The sequence below is a fragment of the Desmodus rotundus genome, chromosome 3 (genome assembly GCF_022682495.2).
Source record: "Desmodus rotundus isolate HL8 chromosome 3, HLdesRot8A.1, whole genome shotgun sequence".
Classification (NCBI taxonomy): Eukaryota; Metazoa; Chordata; class Mammalia; order Chiroptera; family Phyllostomidae; genus Desmodus; species Desmodus rotundus.
Window position 1 is genome coordinate 116230299 of NC_071389.1, and position 15990 is coordinate 116246288.

A 15990-nucleotide genomic window follows, 5' to 3' on the forward strand; every position below is an offset into this window, starting at 1 on the left:
AAGTGCCTTAACAATATGTAAAAAGATGAACATTGATCCTTACTTCACACCATACATGAAGGAATTAGGGAACTTCTAGTCGAGATGGAGGTGTAGGTAGACATGCTTCACCTATTTGCATAACCATAAGAAGGCTAACAACTAACCTCAAAACAAAAACCACCCAGAACTGCTAGAAAATCAAACTGTATGGAAGTCTCATAACCAGCGATTTAAAGAGGCCATATTTATCCAGGTGGTTAGAAGGAAAGGAGAAGACATGGTGTGGTGATGGCGCCTGAAAGAATGGGTGGTCCCACATTCATGTGCGGTGGATAAAGTCAGGAGGGGTACCTTGGGAGTGAGTGGTCCCAGCCCCAGGACAGAACATGCAGCCCAGGGGTCCAGCACCTGGAAAGTAAAGCCTCATAACTTCTGGCTATAAAAACCAGTGGGGGTTGGGGTGGTAGAAGAAACTGCTGGTCTCTCAGGAGAGGCTGTTTCAAGGGCCCACACGGTCCTAGAATGAATGCAAACCCACCTACTCTGGGAACCACCACCCAGGCAGCAGCTAGAGGGCTGCCAGTAGCATGTGGGAAGGGAGTAAAGTGACTGAAAATGGGGAGAGTGCTGAGCAAGTCTCAGCAGCATTGTCCCCTCTCTGACCCCTCCCCCACATAGCCACAAAGCAGTGAAGTGGGTTGCCCTTCCCTGGCAAATACCTAAGGCTCTGCCCCATGCAACTCAACAGGTGTGCTGAGACAGAGAGTGAAGGCAGCTCTACCTAATACACAGAAACAAATACAGGAAGGCTGCCAAATCAAGGTGACAAAGAAATAATGGCCCAAATGAGAAAACAGAACAAAACCACAGAAAAAGAACTAAGCAAAATAGAGATAGCCAACCTATCAGATGCAGAGTTCAAAACACTGGTGATAAGGATGCTCAGATAACTTATTGAATATAGCAAAAACAGAAGGGAAAAATGAAGGCAACACTAAGTAAAATAAAGAAAAAATATACAGGCAACCAACAGTGAAAGGATGGAAGCTGGGGTTCAAATCAATGATTTGGAACATAAGGAAGAAATAAATCAACCAGAACAGAATGAAGAAATAAGAATTCAAAAGAACAAGGAGAAAATAAGAAGACTCGGACATTTCCAAAACTACCAACATCTGAATCATAGGGTGGCCAGAAGGAGAAGAGGAAGAGCAAGAAATTAAAAACTTACTTGAAAAAATAATGAAAGAAACTTGCCTAGTTTGGCGAGGGAAATAGACATATAAGTCCAGGAAGCTCAGAGGGTACCAAACAAGGTGGACCCAAAGGAGAGCACACCAAGACACATCATAATTAAAATGCCAAAGGTTAAAAGATAAAGAGAGAATCTTAAAACAGTAAGAGGAAACAGTGTTACCTACAAAAGAATTCCTATAAGGCTATCAGCTAATTTCTCAAAAGAAACTTTGCAGGCTAGAAGGGACTGGCAAGAAGTATTCAAAGTGATAAAAAGCAAGGACCTAGATTACTGTATCCAGCAAAGCTATCATTTAGAATGGAAGGGCTGATAAAATGCTTCACAGATAAAATAAAGCTAAAGGAGTTCATCATCACTAAGCCCTTATTATATGAAATATTAAAGGGACTTATCTAAGAAAAAGAAGATGATCAAAAATATGAACAGTAAAATAACAAACTACTATCAACAACCTAACCTAAAGAAAGAAAAACAAAAACAAATTAAGGAAACAATTAGAATAGGAGATCACATGGAGTGTTAGTTGCAGGAAGGGATAAGGGGGAGAAGGCGGGGGGGGGAAGTATAGGGATTAAGAAGCATAATTGGTAGGTACAAAATAGGGAGATGTTAAGAAAAGTATAGGAAATGGAGAAGCCAGAGAACTTGTATGTACGACCCATGGACATAAACTAAGGGGAAGATTGCTGGAGACAAGTGGGGTACTGGGCAGAGGAAGGCAAAGGGGGAAAAGTTGGAACAACTGTAATAGGATAATAAAATATACTTTAAAAAAGAAATCAACTCAAAATGTTTCAGAGATCTAAATGTAAGTGCTAAAACTTTGGGGAAGAAAAATAAAAAATCTTTTAAACCTTGAGTTAGGCTAAGATTTTTTTAGGTATGACAAATGCATACTCCATAAAAGAAAAAGTGGATAAATTACACTTCATCAAAATTAAAAACTTTTGTACTTGAAAGGCATCATTTAAAAAATGATAAAAAGACAAGTTAGGAGATCATCAACGAAAAGGCAGGATGAGATAGAGATTAGAGTAGTGTATGGAAAGTCTGAGGACAGACAAGATAGGAAGTACTCCCTGGGAATACAGAGAAAAGGACACTTCTAGGGGGGAATAGTAGGATTGCAAAGCGGAGCTGGGTCTTCTGTTTGAAGGTAGTGATCAGAAATCAAAGGGGAAGCCAGTTAGTCCAGTTCTTTCTCTACAACTCTGTTTTGGTGGTGGTTCAGGTACAGAGCAGACAGAGCAGGCAGAGAGCTGGGTTAACCAGAGTAGGGGTTTTGCTCTGCTGGTGTAGTGGAGAGAAGGCTGGGGGGCAAGGTCTTGCTGAGAATAATTGCAAAGGAATGGCCATGAAATCTTATCTGGGAAGGACACAGGCTGCAGTGTACCATGGTCTGTGAGCAGGGAGGGGCACTTAAACCAGGCTTTGAGTCACTTTTAATGGCAGACAAGGTACTTGAGAACAGCTGAAGAGCAAGTATGTTACATATAATTAGTTTGCCCGTGATTCCAGAGCATGGCTTGTCTTTGGAAGGGTTACAAATTGTTACTTGACACAGCATATATTATATGCCCTGCAGTGATCTTTATACATCCTTCTGGAACTGGAAGGAAGCTATTTGATGGCTTTGTCTACCATTTCTCTTAGCTGACATTTTTTTTTCTTTGTTTTGTTTTGGATGAAAATGTCAGAATGATGAGGTTCTCATTGGATTACTTTCATTTAGCTCTCAGCCATCACAAGTTTTCAGAGGCAAAGGGATTAGGAAAGTGTGTGGAAAGATGCTAAAGGTAGTATTATACACAATAATTATTGACACTAGGTTATACTGGTACAAAACTACTCGGATCCAAGAAATAGAATATAAAGTCCAGAAACAGTCATAAATATATATAAGAATGTAGTATGTGATAAAGGTACCATTTCAAAATGTGGGAAGAGGGTAGATTATTTAGTAAATGGTATTATATCTTTGCCTTTTAACAATACAAAAATACATCGCTGAAAGAACTTGCGGATTAAGAAAAACAACTGAAAAGCATTAGTGAAAATATGTGGAAGTTTATGTTACTGCGGACTGGGGAGGGATTTTCTAACTATAAAGCCAGACCATACAGTAAAAGAAATCAGTAGTTTTGATTATGTGGAATTTTATACTTTTATATGCCACAAAACACCTAAACATTGAAAGGTAAAATATAAACAGTAAAAGGCATTTATAACTATGTTATTAAAATATAAAGAACTCTACAAATTGTTCTTATAGATAGGAACTCCAGGAGGAAAAGAAGTGTAAATGGCCAAAAATATTTAAAGGAAAAAATCTTTCGTATTAAAATAATGCTAATTAAAACATTGAGGTACCTTTTTTACCTGGCAGATTGGCAAAATTTTGTTTATTTTTTATGTCCAAACTCATTTTTGGTGCGTAGGCTACTAGCATTCTATGTAAATTTATATGACCTTTTCAGAGGGTAGTTTGGAAGTAGTCAGTACAAACCTTAAAATCTCAAAGTATGCATTGAGCCAGTTTCACTTCTAGAATGTATTATAAACACATAGTTATGGAAAAGCACAAATATTTGCTATGAGAATGTTTATTAAAGTGTTATTTTACAAAAGAAAAATATTTTTAATAGCCTAAACGTCCCCAACTGGGAGTTGGTAAAACAGGCTACGATGACACGCAGTGCAGGATGTGCAAGCACTGACCGTGGCCTGGGGACTTAATGATTGAAAGATGCTTGTGGTTTCATAGTAACTAGTGAGAAAGACATTATAGAACAGGATGAACGGTATCATCTTACACTTATCAAAACAAAAATGTACGTGTAAAGCGGTGAGAAGGATATATTAAATGTTCGGTTGGCCAAAAGGCCATATGTTTTTTCTGTGAAATAAAAGACACGTTTTTCATTTTCACCAGTAACTTTATTAATTTGGATATTTGGAATATGTTGGCAATCTTCTGTGTGGTATAACATTGATTGTTCTCCGTGTCTCACTTTGATTGGTATCAACCTCAGCTGGTCTACCCAACCATGGAACATCATACAGCAAGGAGTCTCCGGCACAAGACTTGACAGACCACTTTTGACACATTTGATCAGTCACAGCACTTTCTCCATACACTGCACAAATCTTTTTTTGCGTTTTAGTTGCATTTTTACCTTTCTTGAAATATAAAGCATAATATGCCAGAAATGTCGCATATTTTCTTCCATCTTCAATATTAAAATGACTACAGAAAAATCCACTGATTTTGATAAGATTTTTTAAATGCACACTGATAAGACAGCTGTCACAATACAATCTAACAAAGTTGTTTCAAATGAAATTAAAGACAACTGAGTGCTACTAGAGCCGTCTTACGGGAAAAACAAACTTTTTGGCCAACCTAATACACTAACTTTATCTCTGGTGGGATTATGATAAATTTTCTTTGTGCTAACCTGTATTTACTACAGTATATTTGTATTCCTTTGTCGTAAGAAAAATGTTATTTTTGTTAAAAAAGTGAGTTTGTAGGTGCCAATAATTTCAGTAACTATGAATTTTTTCTTTGTAGGCCCAATCGATACCTTCTTTTTGACCTGGTGCAGTATGTCTTTGCTGTGGCTCACAGACCCTTCCTCCCATACCCTTTGCCCCGTTTTGCCTATCAGTAAGTAAAGTGCTTCTTTTTGTGCCTTCTAAACAGAGCTAACTAGATACATTTGTTCGTAATGCTCTCACTAAGGGTTATAAGGGAGTGTGTTCTGTACAGTGAAGTCTTAGAATCTCTAACTAGAATATTCTCTTAATACCTTGATGTTAGTCTAGAAAAGAAACAGATGTCTAAAAAATGGAAATGCAGGTTACTTTGGATGAGAAAAACAGTGTGTGTTGAGAGGTTAAAGATGCAGTTCTTCAAATTCTCCAATTAAAAATTACTGAGTTTTAATTTGGAGAAGTATCTTACTTGGCAGGTTGGATAAAGGAGAAATCAGGTTTATCTCTGTTTCATATCACTCACTCAGAAGTGAAAAAAGGATTCCTCTTTATTAAGCCAGTTAGATCCTGCATTTGGGAGAAGGAGCCGGGTTGATTCAGTCTTGGCTTATCATTCCCTTATCTTCTTTCCCTACTTCTTGGTTTACTTCCTCCGTTGTAAGTTTAGCATCTCAGAATTATGTCATACCCTAGTGGCCTGATCAGGGATACTTTCACATCCAGTTTACCAGAGATTGATTTATAAACCAGCACAGCGGTTCACTCCTTCATCCGTTTGTTCATTCATTCAGTCAGCAAATGTTATTGAATGCCTACTATGTCATAGGCAGTGCACTAGGGACTTGAGATGTTACAGTTCGCTCTCTAACAGAGGTATCAGAAGAATAGTCAGAATGTAGTGTGATGATAATATTTATTTAGAATGCTCTATTTTCAGACTATCTCACTTCTCTTAACACTCATAGTGACTCTGAAGTAGATAGGGAAGAATGAGTGTATAGTGTGAGTGCAAGAAAGAGGCTAGGACAGAGCATGGGGATACCTACATTTGAAGGACCAGCAGAGTCAGAGAAATTTATCAAGGAGGCTAAAAAAGGGTAATAGAATGTTGAAGTGAAAAATGAAGAGAGTTTGGAAGCTTAGGTATCAAAGGAAAGGTAGTGTTCTGTTTTTGTCATTTTTTAAAAATTTTCAATTACGGTTTACGTGCAGTATTTGCATTAGCTTTGGAAAGAGTGTTTTAAGGTGGGAATGACTGTTCTCAGACAGGGAGCATTGCTTGCTCTTTGTTCATATCTGTATTTCTGGCGCTGGAACAGTGCTTGACACACAGTGGCACTGTTAGCATTTGCGCACTCCTTGGCTTGCCCTGCATCCTTAATGGAAGCGTATTTGAATATCTGAGGCTTAAAGTGTATTGAATTTCAGACTTTTGAGTGCTAGGTCTCTATTTGTTTTGTTGTTGGTAACTTTGTTTTAGTTTTTAAGAGTCATTGTCTCTTTGACAGAGCACAAGGATTGTCAGCAGTTGCAGTGGTTAGACTGGGTTAACTTGAAAGGTAACCTCATAGGTAGTGGTGACAGGATGTCGGTTATTTTCTTAAAAAAGATTCAGCGGATTCCTGCCTCTACAACAGTCTCTCTTCTGTGGCTCTTATAGGCTAGCTTGAATATTGGGCATAGAGACACTGACTGCATGTGCTGTATTTATTTCTTTGTCTAGATTGGTAGCACGACTCTTTGAAACCAGTCCATTTGAGCCATGGACGACAAGGGACAAAGTGGAACGGGTGAGTATGAGTATGGTGAACATCTGCATGGGCAGCCGCTGGGCAGAGAGCTGCAGAAATGGGTAAGTTAGTAAAAGGCAAAAGATTTTTATGATTTGAAGAGAAACCAGAGTATAGAGATACGTAAGTTAAAATTGATTTTTGTTTGCTTGCTTGCTGGGGTTATTTTCATGCTCTTGTCTGTCTCTTATCCTCTGTAAGGTCAGCTCCTCATCCTGAGAGTGGATGAGTTTGAGTCTACTCATTCACTTAAACTCATCCACTCTCAGCTTGTTCCACGGTGTGTGGTTCCTCGTTACTTTCTCTCTGACACTGTAAGTTTTTTTTTCTCTGTTGGATTATTCCCACCATCATAGAAGTATGCCTTAAGAGTTTCATGTTTTTTCTATTGAAAAATCATTTTTATTTTTCAATTACAGTTGACATACTGACTGATTTTCCTGATAAATTTCACACCCATCTGACACCATGCATAGAAATTAGAATATTATTCACTATATCCCTTATGCTGTACTTTACATCTCCATGACTCTACGGTAACAATCAATTTGTACTTGTAATCTCCTCACCTTTTCACCTACCTCCCAGCCCCTCCCATCTGGCAACCTTCAGAATGTTCTCTCTATCTGTTTCTTTTCTACTTGTTCATTTATTTTGTTTTTTAGATTCAATTGTTGATAGGTATGTACTTATCGCCATTTTATTTTTGATATCTTTGATATTTTTTAATTTTTCTTCTTAAATAAGTTTCTTTAACATTTCATATAATACTGGTTTGGTGATGAATTCCTGTAGCTTCTTCTTATCTGGGAAGTTCGTTATCCTTTAGTTCTAAATGATAGTTTTTTTGGGTAGAGTGATCTCCGTTGTATAGGTCCCTGCTTTTCATCACTTTGAACATTTCTTGTCAATCTCTTCTGCAAAGTTTCTGCTCAGAAATCAGCTGACAGTCTTATGGTAGCTCCCTTGTAGGTAACTTACTGCTTTTCTCTGCTGCTTTTAAGATTCTCTCTCTGTCTTTAACCTTTTGCATTTTAATTGGTGTGGACTTCTTCAGATTCATTTTTTTGGGGACTCTTGGTGCTCTCTGGACTTGTATGTCTTTTTCCTTCACAAGGGTGGATAAGTTTTCCGTCATTTTTTAAAATAGGTTTTTAATTTCTTGCTCTCTTCTCCTTCCGATACTCCCATTATGTGAATATTGGTACCTTTGAAGTTGTCCCGGAGGCTCCATATATTATTCTCATTTTTTAGATTCTTTTTTTCTTTTTGCTGTTCTGATTGGGTGTTTTTTCCTTCCTTTTATTCCAAATCACTGATTTGATTCTCATCTACTCTAACATTGAGTCCCTGTAAATTACTCTTTATTTCAGTTAGTATATCCTTCATTTCTGTATCCTTCATTTCTTTTTTATGCTGTTGAGGTTCTAAGTTCATTGAGCATCCGTATAACCAGTGTTTTGAACTTTGTATCTAACAGATTGCTTGTCTCCATTGTTTAGTTCTTTTTCTAGAGTTTTCTTCTGTTCTTTCATTTGGGACATGTTTCTTGTCTACTCATTTTGGCAGCCTCCCTGTGTTTGTTTCCATGTATTAGGTAGAGCTGCTATGACTCTGTGTCTTGGTAGTATGGCCTAACGTAGTACGTGTCCTGTAGTGTCCAGTGGCACAGCCTCCCTGATCACCCAACCTGGGCACTCAAGGTGCACCCCCTGTTTGGGCCGTGTATATCCTCCACTTGTAGTTGAGCCTTAATTTCTGTTGGCACATCAATGAGAAGGATTTACCCCAGGCCAATCAACTGTAAGGACTGGCTATGACCACCAACCTCCAACCACCATGGAAGATCAGCCGTGCAGGGGTCCACCCCACAGAGCAGGACTTACTTCAGTGGCGCTCTGGTGCCAGCTGAGTCCACCCCTTGAGTGTGTCACTTGTGGAGGTGGTTGGGTGGTGGTGCTTTGACTTGGTCTGAAGCTGTCCACTGGGTGTGCTGTTTCAGGGACCTTCTGTGAGGTGCAGGCTAACGTCAGCCATTGCCTGTGTTCTGTCTGGGGCCACCGGCATGAGCTAAAAAGTGATCTGCAGGTGGCTGCTATTTGTTCTGGGCTTGGAGGTGCCCAGGTAAGGCTAAGCTGCAAACCAAGGGTGGCTATGCTAGTGCTGGGCCTGGACCCATTAGCACAGCAAGGCCAGATGCTGCTTGTTTGAGAGATTTTTAGGGACATGTGAGACATGAGCCAAGACAGGCCATTTGTATGGAAGAGCCACTGGAAACATCTTGGGTGGGCCTGGAAGTTGGGTGGGGGAGGGCCTCAGGGAATCACCAGGGTGACGCAAACAATGTGAGCCAGGTTGATGGAGTCTCAAATATGGCACCTGCCTGCCACCTCTGTGGCTCTGTTGGGAAGGGCTCAGTAAAGGAACAATGGCCTCTCCCAGCTGCCCTCCCCAAGCCCTCATCCTGATGTCAGATAATTTAGTTCCTCCCTGTAGGTCTCTGGTACCTTTGAAGCTGCTGCCTCTGTGATGGAGCTCAGAGGGAATGAGTCTGATTAAGTCTGTATACAAGTCCTTTAAGAGGAACTGCCTGGGAACCCAGAAGCCCTTCAACTCCCTCAGCCTCAGTCCCTGCTGATTATCACAGCCAGAAGTTATGGGGCTTCTCTTCCTCGCATTGGAACCCTGGGTGGGGCTGGGGGGACTGGTAGGAGGCTGGGACCCCTTGCTCTTCATGGGGGACCTCCATAGCAGAGGTATGTCTCCTGATTTTTACCTGCCACACATGAGTATGGGACTGATCCCAGACTGATACTCATCTCTACCCCTCCTACCAGTTTTGATGTGGTTTTGGCTTTAATCCCCTAGTTGTGGGACTTCCATACAACCAGATTTCAGGTACTTCTGAATGATGGTTGTTCTTTAGTTCACTTGTAATTTTGATGTGGTTTTGGAAGGAGGCAAGTACCTCATTTACCTATGTCACCATCTTCACTGGAAGTTGAGCTCTACTTTTTTTTTTAAGGCAAATTCCTCCCTTCCTACCCTGTTTGTCCCGTTGCATCAGAACGCCTCAGAAGGGCTGTCTGTACCTGCTCTTGATGGTTTCTTTCCTCACTTTTTCTTTAACTCATTCCAATCAGGCTTTTATTCCCATTTTGCCCCTAAAACTGCTCTTTTCAAGGTCTTCCGCGATCTCTGTTTTGCCAATGCAATAGTGAGTTCTCTGACATCATCTCACTCCATCCATGAGGTGCTCTCTCTTTCTTGAAACCCTGAATTCCATCTCTTTGCCGGCCAGCTCCACAGCATCTTATTTTCCCTGTTCTCTCCTAGGCCATGCTTTTCGGTCTGCCTTCCTGGTTTGCCCTCTTTCTGATCTGTAAATGTTGGGGGATCCAAGGGCTCTCTCCTCAGCCTTTTGCTATCTTGTCTCATTCTCTAAGTGACCCTCACCTAGTCCCATGCTCCAGCTGCCGTTTGCAACTCAAGCGTTTCTAGGGAGGACTCATAGCTGCAGTTGTATCTCCAGCCCTGAATTGCCTCCTAACCCAGCTGCAGACTCTAATCAATTTAGATAATACTATAGTCATCCGAAATAGAACGTGTCCATGAATAGAATTGCAGTTCCGCCTTCCTCATCACAGTTAACAGTGTCACTATTAGCTCTGTCAAAAGGGTGGGAATCCCCCTTGATTTCTTCCTTTCCTGTCCATCTAGGTCTCAGTGAGAGCTCTCCAATAGCACTTTCTGCAGTGAGGGAAGTGTTCTATAATGTGCAATGTCTAAGATGTAACCACTAGCAACATGTCACTGTTGAATAGTTGAAATGTGGCTTGTGTGACTCTAGAAATAAGATTTGAATTATATTTAATTTTAATTAATTTAAACTTAAACCTGGCTAGTGGCTTCTGTATCAGACAGCACAGCTTGAGACCATCAGCAAATCTGGTTCTGGCAACCCCCCAAATATATGCCAGATCTGACAACTTCTACCCTTTTCTACTTTTTCATTCAGCTTTTTATTATGAAAATGTTTATAATAGTATTGAAATTTTTCAACCTACAGAAAGGTAAAGAAAATAATTGTCTCTGCTCCACCCACTTTAATCCAAGTGGGTAACTTCTTCCCTTCTTATTCTCTTGACCAGTCTCCTGGTGCCTCTCTGGTCTCTCCACAGTGTGCTGGACTCCCTAGCTCTGCCTCTGTCCACCTTGCTGTCTCCTGTCCCAGTGCGACCCATTCATTGATCATTTGCCCAGTGATGTAAAAGTGTTTCTAGGGAGGACTCAAAATAAAAATAATGTACAATCTCTACCTTTGAAGACCTACTGACCTTTTATCAATAAGAAACAGCCCGATTGCGCTCTGCATGTAACCTAAAAGCTGAAATGTAGAGGAGGCGAACAGCAGTCCTTAGGGAACACATGCATGGCAGTCACTCTGCCGCTGGCGGGCTGGAAAGCTGATGGCGTTTCCCGGGCGTCCCTTCTGTGTTCATGAAAGATTGGGCAAGAGGACTGATGGCCGGAACACTTCATTGTATCTCACACTGATAGGCCTCTTACATTTGTGATGGGAAAAGTGGTGCTGCAGTGGGCTGAGTGGGTCTTAGATTTGGTTTGGAGGTTGCTTTATGACACTGGTAAAAGAATCGCAGAGTTTGTCAGGCGGAAGGATGAAGCTCTTTGCAAGTCTCTTAGTTCATTCTCCTTTCCTACAAACAAGATGGGCTTGGGTTTGTAGATCTGTACTGCACATTAGTCAGCCAGGTTGGTATAGCTGGAGCACAAAGGTTAATGGATTATCCCATAATGAGCAAGGACAAATGTTAATTATTTCTTTAATTCAGTAGTTAAAACTGAGGCAGAAAGCCTATGCTCAGAGCACAGACACAAAATACGTGGTTTTTTAGTCCTATTTTACTCTTAAACCCTCCTATAAAGCCATCCCTGACAAATTCGATGACTTGTGCCTTTGAATTTAGATTTATTTTTGTCTAAATCTATAGAATGCCTCACCGAGAGCCTGTGTTTTATGCTCATGGATAGCACTAGGGACTTTGAGCTGGTAATTGGTGACCTTGCCCTTCTTTTTCCTTAAACCCTTTTCCTGTGGTCTGCTTTTATTGAGCTTCAGGAATCCAACACTGCCACATGCCCTTTGAAAACAGTGAAGTCTCAGTAACGGGACTCAGGCCAGCTTGAGTGTTAAGTGCTTGCTAGGATAGCACTTGGTGTTCCTGGCCAATTTTCAGTGCTCTCTGTGGTTCTTTGTTTATTCAAAGGTTCACATCACCGACATGACGTTGCCTCACCTGCCCGGCTTAGAAGACCTTGGTATTCAGGCCACACCACTGGAAATGAAGGCCATCGAGGTGTTGCGGCGTCATCGCACTTACCGCTGGCTCTCTGCTGAAATTGAAGATGTGAAGCCAGCCAAGACTGTCAACATTTAGTGGCCCCTGTGCTGCCCTTGTCTTTTTGGTGTCATTTGGGTCACCTGGCTAGCGCCCAGCCCACTTTCATCAGAGAATCCTGTAAATAGTGAATAAGATTTCTCTATTAAAACATCTGAGGTTATATTCTGCAACAGATTTTCTTTCTTGATTTATAAAATGATAAATTCAGCTAATTAGAATTTGACCATAATTTTTGTTTAAAAATATATTTAATAATGACATATATATCATTTATCCTTTGAAATGCTGAAGGATTTGAATTTCCCTGGGTCAAGCTACTTCTTTAATAAGAGCCTCTTATTATTTTTATTTATTTATTTATTTTATTTTGCACATCTTTTTAATGTCAAGATAATGTGACAACCACAAGTGATATGTAATTGTCTATACTGTTCATTGAGAAAATATGTAATGTTCCATAGCTAATCTGATTTTATTTTTAAAAATTTATCTTAATGACATTTACATATACTTTTAAAACAGTACATACGTATAAAACATTGTAGACAGATTTTCAAACTCTGTGCAGTAATTCTGTGATCCTCTGCTCGGATCTGAACTGCCTGAGGTCTCTGTCCCCTTGCTGTCCTTTGCTTGTCCTTTGATACTTCTTCCTTAGACCAGTGCCAAAGGTTTCTCTTTAATTTCTTTGGCGCCTGAGGAATCCTGTTTTGTTTAATCTGAGTTACCTGGCATTACACTTAAGCTCCAAATCAAAATGTCACAATGGCCAACGGACCGTGGAGGAAATATTCTCTGGGCCTCCACCAAAGAACTCCTGAACCAGGCGACACTTTTCCTGATCCTTCTAAATGAAGTCAAGTGGCTTTCTTCTCCATCATTATGTTCTTCCCTCCAGAATCTTCATGTTTTCCGTCTTTTAAGGAATTACTTAGTACCAACTATGCATAAATTTAACATAAAATATTAAGGCTTGAATTAACTTCATTTTGTATATTTAATTTTAAGTCTTTTAGAGGTGGAAGACCTTTAACAACAACTAAGGAAACAATTTTATGATCCCAAGCTTTTTGAATTCTCTTCTTAGTGTGTGGAGATTGCATGTGACCAGAAACTGTGCCCTGGGTACAAGATCTGGGCACCCGCATCCAGGGTGATTCTTGTTATGGTAAAAAGGGATGAGTTGAGTGTCCATTTAGTGGCTTTTCCTGTAGGGACTCCAAACCCTGCCCTGCGGGAGGTGCACTAGTAGCCCTACCCTCTGGATTCAGGTTGCTCTTTACCTGATCATCAAAGCTGATTTCGGCCTGCAAGACTATAAACCCACACTGTTGATCATAACATTGTCATTTATAATTCACCTACATTTATCATTACACCTGTATAATTCAGCAAATCTATTTACCTTCTGATCCTACTCTAAATTCTAAATCCTTTTCTTCCTGGGCCTTCCTTGTGTATTCAGCTTTGCTTGGCTCTGTAGTCACCTCCAACTTTATCCTAATGGTACACATGAGTTCTCCAAGGGAAGCATAGATGGAGGTGTATGTTAGAGCACTGAGCACAGGAAGAAGAGGCTATCTGAATGGTTAGGGAAAACTCCATGGGAAATATATTTGTAAAGCTGCCTTGAGGATAACCAGGTGAAAGGTGGGAGTGTGCATGTGAGTGTGTGTGTGTTTGGCTGGAAAGAAGAAGTTGGTGTGAAGAGAAGAGCACAAGCAAATGCACTGGGGCTTGAGAGAGAGTAGGTGTTTACCAGTGGGGCCAGTCAGTGTGTCAGGAGAGAGGAGTGAGGAGTTTAACCTTTATCTTAGGTGATGCAGAGTGGTTTAGCTGCTAAGCTCTGTTCAGGCTTGGGGGACGCCACCACTTCTTAGCTGTGAGATTTGGACAAAATCACCTGACCTCTCCTCAGCCTCAATTTCCTTGTCTGTAAAAGGGAGATGATGATGATAATACCCACAAATACTTACATCATAGCATTACGGTGAGGAATTAAATGCGATAAAGCTTCTGAAATGCTGAGCCCAGCATATAGTAGGCACTAAGTAGATGTTATCGTTTAAGTAGGAAACACCATGACCCTGAGTCTGTGCATTTGTTTCCTGACTGAAAGGAATAGCTGTCTTTCTTGAGGGAGGGGTGATCCCTATTTTTTAAATGATGGAAAAGGGCTTATAGATCCTAAGTGGCCCCATTAGTATGTGGCTTAAGCTGCTTTTTTGACCTGGGTCTGTCTGGCTCCAAACCATGTACTGTTCCAGGGATTTCAGGGTGCTCAGAAGAAAGATTTACATGATCAGACTTTGTAGAAGGTGATGGAGTGAATGGGAAGAGAAGGCATATTTGAAGAAACCTTTGCAGTGAAGGAAAGGCCTGAGAGAATGAGAGCAAGAGCAGGGCTGAAGGTTGCAGGGTGTCAAAACAAAAAACACATTCAGATTTACTAAGGAGAGACATTTATCTCAAAGGATTATTGTAAGGGAGGGAAAGGACTGTTACAATCAAAGACCAGAACAAAGTCTGAGCTCATCTGTGCTGAGCAATGGCGAGGGGTTCTCAGGGCCTGGAGTGAACTGGTGGGAAAGTGGTGGCGAACATTAGCCCTCTGGATTCTGTAAGAGCTGGGATGCAGGGAGGTTTCAGGCCATATATATTTGCTAACTGGCTTTATCCAGAGGAAGAGTGAACCAGCCTTACCTGTATGACAGGAGGTAGTTCTGCAGACTGGAGCAGGTGCCCACTGCCCACTGAAGTTAGGTTCCTGCCTCCTGCAGAAGAGGGAGATCGGGGTGCTGCCTCCCTGATAATTTCATTGCAAAGGAATGGCTCACAGGTCCTTGAAAAAGACATTCCTGTGAAATTGTTAAACAGGGTCGTAAAATTGGCAAGAAGCTTTTAAAAAGATTTATTCCATCTCTAAGGAGCAGAGAACTACAGGTTTCTAAAGAAAATGCTGTTAAGGAGGTCAGGGGCCTAAAGTCAGGAAGAAGCCTGTCTAGAGTTGGCTGCTGGGATGGTAAGGCCCTCTTGGTCAGGGCGTGCAAAGGTTTCAGAAACTATAAGCGCTGGGGTGGTGCTGGCATAATTTGTGCTGCCCGGTCCTGGAGGACAGTGGAAGGGACAGAATTCAGAGCATAGATGGGGGATGAGCCTCAAACACCAGGCTAGTGTGGGTTGATAGTAATATAATATCAATATGACATATTACTATTACTATACATTATTTTGTATAGTAATAGTAATTTATGCATTTGTTGATGTTACACACAAAACTTATTCTCTATATATTGAAAGTGCAACTTCAATTTTTGTCTCAACTTTTATCTAATTACTGGAAAGTAAACCATATGAAAGGAAGATTTTTTTATTTGTCATATTCACTGCTATACCTCAACACTTAAAAGAGGGCTATGTACCTACTTGGCACTGGATGGATGGATGGATGGATGGGGTGGGGATTCCTTACTCTTGGGTGAAAACTCCCCTTGAGTCCACATTGTTTTGGTCTTGTTCAGGTAACAACAGTTTCGATTTTGTAATAAAATCTCATTATAATAGGCTCAGTTTGGTCACTAGGATATCCAGTCTCGTGTAGTAAGTACAACCCTAACTGGTAACAGAAGTCTCTGCACTCCAGCAGGGGTGTAGGAAAACTGAGGGATTGCTTCCTTTCCTCAGCCTTCCCCTGTCTTCATCCCCGGTTTACCAGCATAGGTCGTCCTGCCTCTGGAACTCGGCCAAGTGTGGAAGGGGGTTGGGGAAAAGGGCCAGGGTCTTCACTGCTGATGTTTCACCCTTCTTGGCAACATGTCTAAACTGGATTCTGTGGAGTGCTTTCATGAAAGTGGTGATGGTATGGGATGATACGTGAAGCTGTAAAAGTAGAGGTTGCAGAGGATAAAGTATCATATTAATAAAACATCACCCATTAACACCTCAGTACAAATTAAAGTAGCTAACCTCACTAATAAGGGCCTGCAGGGCTGAAAAGGGAGAAATAATTTATGGAGGTGATGTGTGTGTGTGTGGAGGG

The 15990-nt window shown here is 40.9% G+C and overlaps 1 protein-coding gene across 1 annotated transcript in view; it reads left to right on the forward strand.

The window, feature by feature from the left end:
- NDUFA9 (NADH:ubiquinone oxidoreductase subunit A9) overlaps positions 1-12111 on the forward strand; it is a 40902-nt gene extending 28791 nt beyond the window's left edge. The window contains exons 9-11 of the mRNA XM_024569699.4: positions 4815-4910; positions 6462-6528; positions 11817-12111. Of these exons, the coding sequence (XP_024425467.1) occupies positions 4815-4910; positions 6462-6528; positions 11817-11987 (334 nt within the window). The 3' untranslated portion in view covers positions 11988-12111. The remainder of the gene's footprint in view (positions 1-4814; positions 4911-6461; positions 6529-11816) is intronic.
- Positions 12112-15990: the final 3879 nt, after the last annotated feature.